At 55.6% G+C, this 2,358-nt stretch overlaps 2 protein-coding genes across 3 annotated transcripts in view; one reads left to right on the top strand and one right to left on the bottom strand.

The window, feature by feature from the left end:
* Positions 1-349, bottom strand: part of NOL9 (nucleolar protein 9) — a 45,717-nt gene extending 45,368 nt beyond the window's left edge. The window contains exon 1 of the mRNA XM_011938308.1: positions 2-349. Within this exon, the coding sequence (XP_011793698.1) occupies positions 2-322 (321 nt within the window). The 5' untranslated portion in view covers positions 323-349. The remainder of the gene's footprint in view (position 1) is intronic.
* Positions 350-754: 405 nt separating this feature from the next.
* LOC105509158 (taste receptor type 1 member 1) overlaps positions 755-2,358 on the top strand; it is a 24,387-nt gene continuing 22,783 nt past the window's right edge. For both annotated transcript variants that reach the window (XM_011938268.1, XM_011938267.1), the window contains exon 1: positions 755-1,387. In XM_011938268.1, the coding sequence (XP_011793658.1) occupies positions 1,197-1,387 (191 nt within the window). In that variant the 5' untranslated portion in view covers positions 755-1,196. The remainder of the gene's footprint in view (positions 1,388-2,358) is intronic.

The following is a 2,358-nucleotide window of genomic DNA, read 5'->3' as shown; positions in this document are numbered from 1 at the left end:
GCCGGCGGCAACTCGAGGCGGATTCGAATTCGGATTCGGGTTCGGAGGCCGGGGTCGGGCTAGGGATCGGGCTGGGGGTCTCGGTCTTGGGTCTCCCGGCCGCCGCCGCGCGCGACACCTGACGGGCTCCCTCCCTCCAGTCCACGCCGGCCGCCTGGGCTTGCAGTAATCGCCGCCGTAGGCGCCGCCGACCGCACCAGCGCAGGGTCCCGAGCCGGCGGCGGGGTCGGCGGCTGAGGATGAGCTGGGGCCGGGCCTTGCGGGCCCGCAGCCAAGTAGAACGGCAGGAAGCCCGCTTTAGCAGCAGCCCCGAGTCCGCCATGTTGGATACTGGGCCCCTACCGCGCGATAATCTCGCGAAATCCCGTCGCTCCGCCCCTCTGCCCGCCCAGCTGCCGAAAGGAGCGGCCTCGGAGCCGCCAGCGTCCTCTGCCGACAACCTCCGGAAGCACACTAGGAGGCTCCTGCCGGCCTGGTCGAGGGGCTCCACCGAGGACTCAATTTACATTATGCAAATTCCCTACCCCAGCCGGCCGGAGAGGGAAAGTCAGAAACCTCGCGACCAGCCATGGGCCACCTCTCCGGAAATCCACCGGGTTTTTTTTTTTTTCTCCTGCAGAAAAAGCTTTAGGATTGGCAGTTTAAACAAAACATGTCTATTTGCATACCTTAGGTTTGCATGCATTTGTCTCGAAGTGAGCAACCCTGGGTAACAAGGTGAAAGTATATGACGATTTGCTCAGAATCTTAATGTCAGAAAACTGGAGTCTGGGGTAGGGGGTTATCGACTCAAAGCTGTGCCTCATTTAGTAAACTGAGGCACAGGTAAAAAGTTCTAAAACCTCGCAATACTGAGAGAAGTTGTGTTCCAGCCTCCCACCTTGCCCCAAAATTCCAGGGCTCCCTTTCTAAGCCAGGTGAAGTCACAGAGCGTGGACAGAACCCACAACCGTCCAGAGGAAGGGTCACTGGGTGCCACCTGGTTTGCATCTGTGCCTTCGTCCTGCCCAGTTCCTGAGTTGGACCGCAGGCCCAGAATGTCAAGGCAAACACTCCTGCTTCAGCCACTGGGCTCCAAGTCCCACCCCTTTCGGGGGCATGAGGTTAGGAAGCATCCGGCAGCTGCCTTCTATTTAAGCAACTGGCCTCCTTAGAGGCCGCTCCTTGGCCATGCTGGGCGCAGGCGTCTGGCCAGCATGCTGCTCTGCACAGCTTGCCTGGTCGGCCTGCAGCTTCTCATTTCCTGCTGCTGGGCCTTTGCCTGCCATAGCACTGAGCCTTCTCCTGACTTTATCCTCCCCGGGGATTACCTCCTGGCAGGCCTGTTCCCTCTCCATTCTGGCTGTCTGCAGGTGAGGCACAGACCCGAGGTGACCCTGTGTGACAGGTGAGTGAGGGGTCAGTACAGCCACACTTAGGGGGACCCCTGGCTATAGGACCCCTCTGGTTGCCATCCTCAACCAGGACCTTGCCTCTGCCTTTGCCCCTTGAACTGTCTCCAGGCCTTGTCCATCAATCCACTTGCCACCTAAGTGCTGGCTAGACCTTCCTAGACACTTCAGCCAGTTTCCAATTATTTCGCCCTTGCTGTTAGAATGTGTTGTAATTCCATTGAAATTGGTTCTTGGCTTTGTACTGTACCTAGATGGCCAGGCCTAAGCAAGGGCGTCCTTTTCCCTCTTCTATCTTCTCTCCACTCCTACCCATGTTCAAAGCTCCCTAGAGTCCCAGATGACAAGTGTGGTTCTCCATGGGGTGGCAAGGTAAGACACATCCCATTAGATGCTTTAGGAGCTTAGGTTGGTGCCATCGTGAAGTCAACAATCTCGGTAGAGGGGTTTTATTTATTTATATTTTATTTATTTTTTATTTTTTTGAGATGGAGCCTCACTCTGTCATCCAGGCTGGAGTGCAGTGGCACAATCTTGACTCACTGGAACCTCCTCCTCCTGGGCTCAAGTGATTCTTATGCCTTAGCATCAGGAGTAGCTGGAATTATAGGTGTGTGCTACCACACCTGGCTAAATTTTTGTATTTTTCGTAGAGACAGGGGTTTCACCATGTTGGTTGGGCTGGTCTCGAACTCCCAACCTCAGGTGATCCACCTACCTCAACCTCCCAAAGCACTGGGATTATGAGCGTGAGCCACCACGCCCAGCCTGCTTTTCTTTTCTTTCCTTTTTTTTTTTGTTTGAGACCAAGTCTTGCTCTGTCACCCAGGCTGGAGTGCAGTGGCACTGTCTCGGCTCACAGCAAGCTCCGCCTTCTGGGTTCACATCATTCTCCTGCCTCAGCCTCCCGAGTAGCTGGGACTACAGGCGCCCGCCACCACGCCCAGCTAATTTTTTGTATTTTTAG

Source organism: Colobus angolensis, unplaced genomic scaffold (genome assembly GCF_000951035.1).
Source record: "Colobus angolensis palliatus isolate OR3802 unplaced genomic scaffold, Cang.pa_1.0 Scaffold170, whole genome shotgun sequence".
Classification (NCBI taxonomy): Eukaryota; Metazoa; Chordata; class Mammalia; order Primates; family Cercopithecidae; genus Colobus; species Colobus angolensis.
Note: the sequence above shows the minus strand (reverse complement) of the source record. Positions and strands in the feature narration are given on the sequence as shown.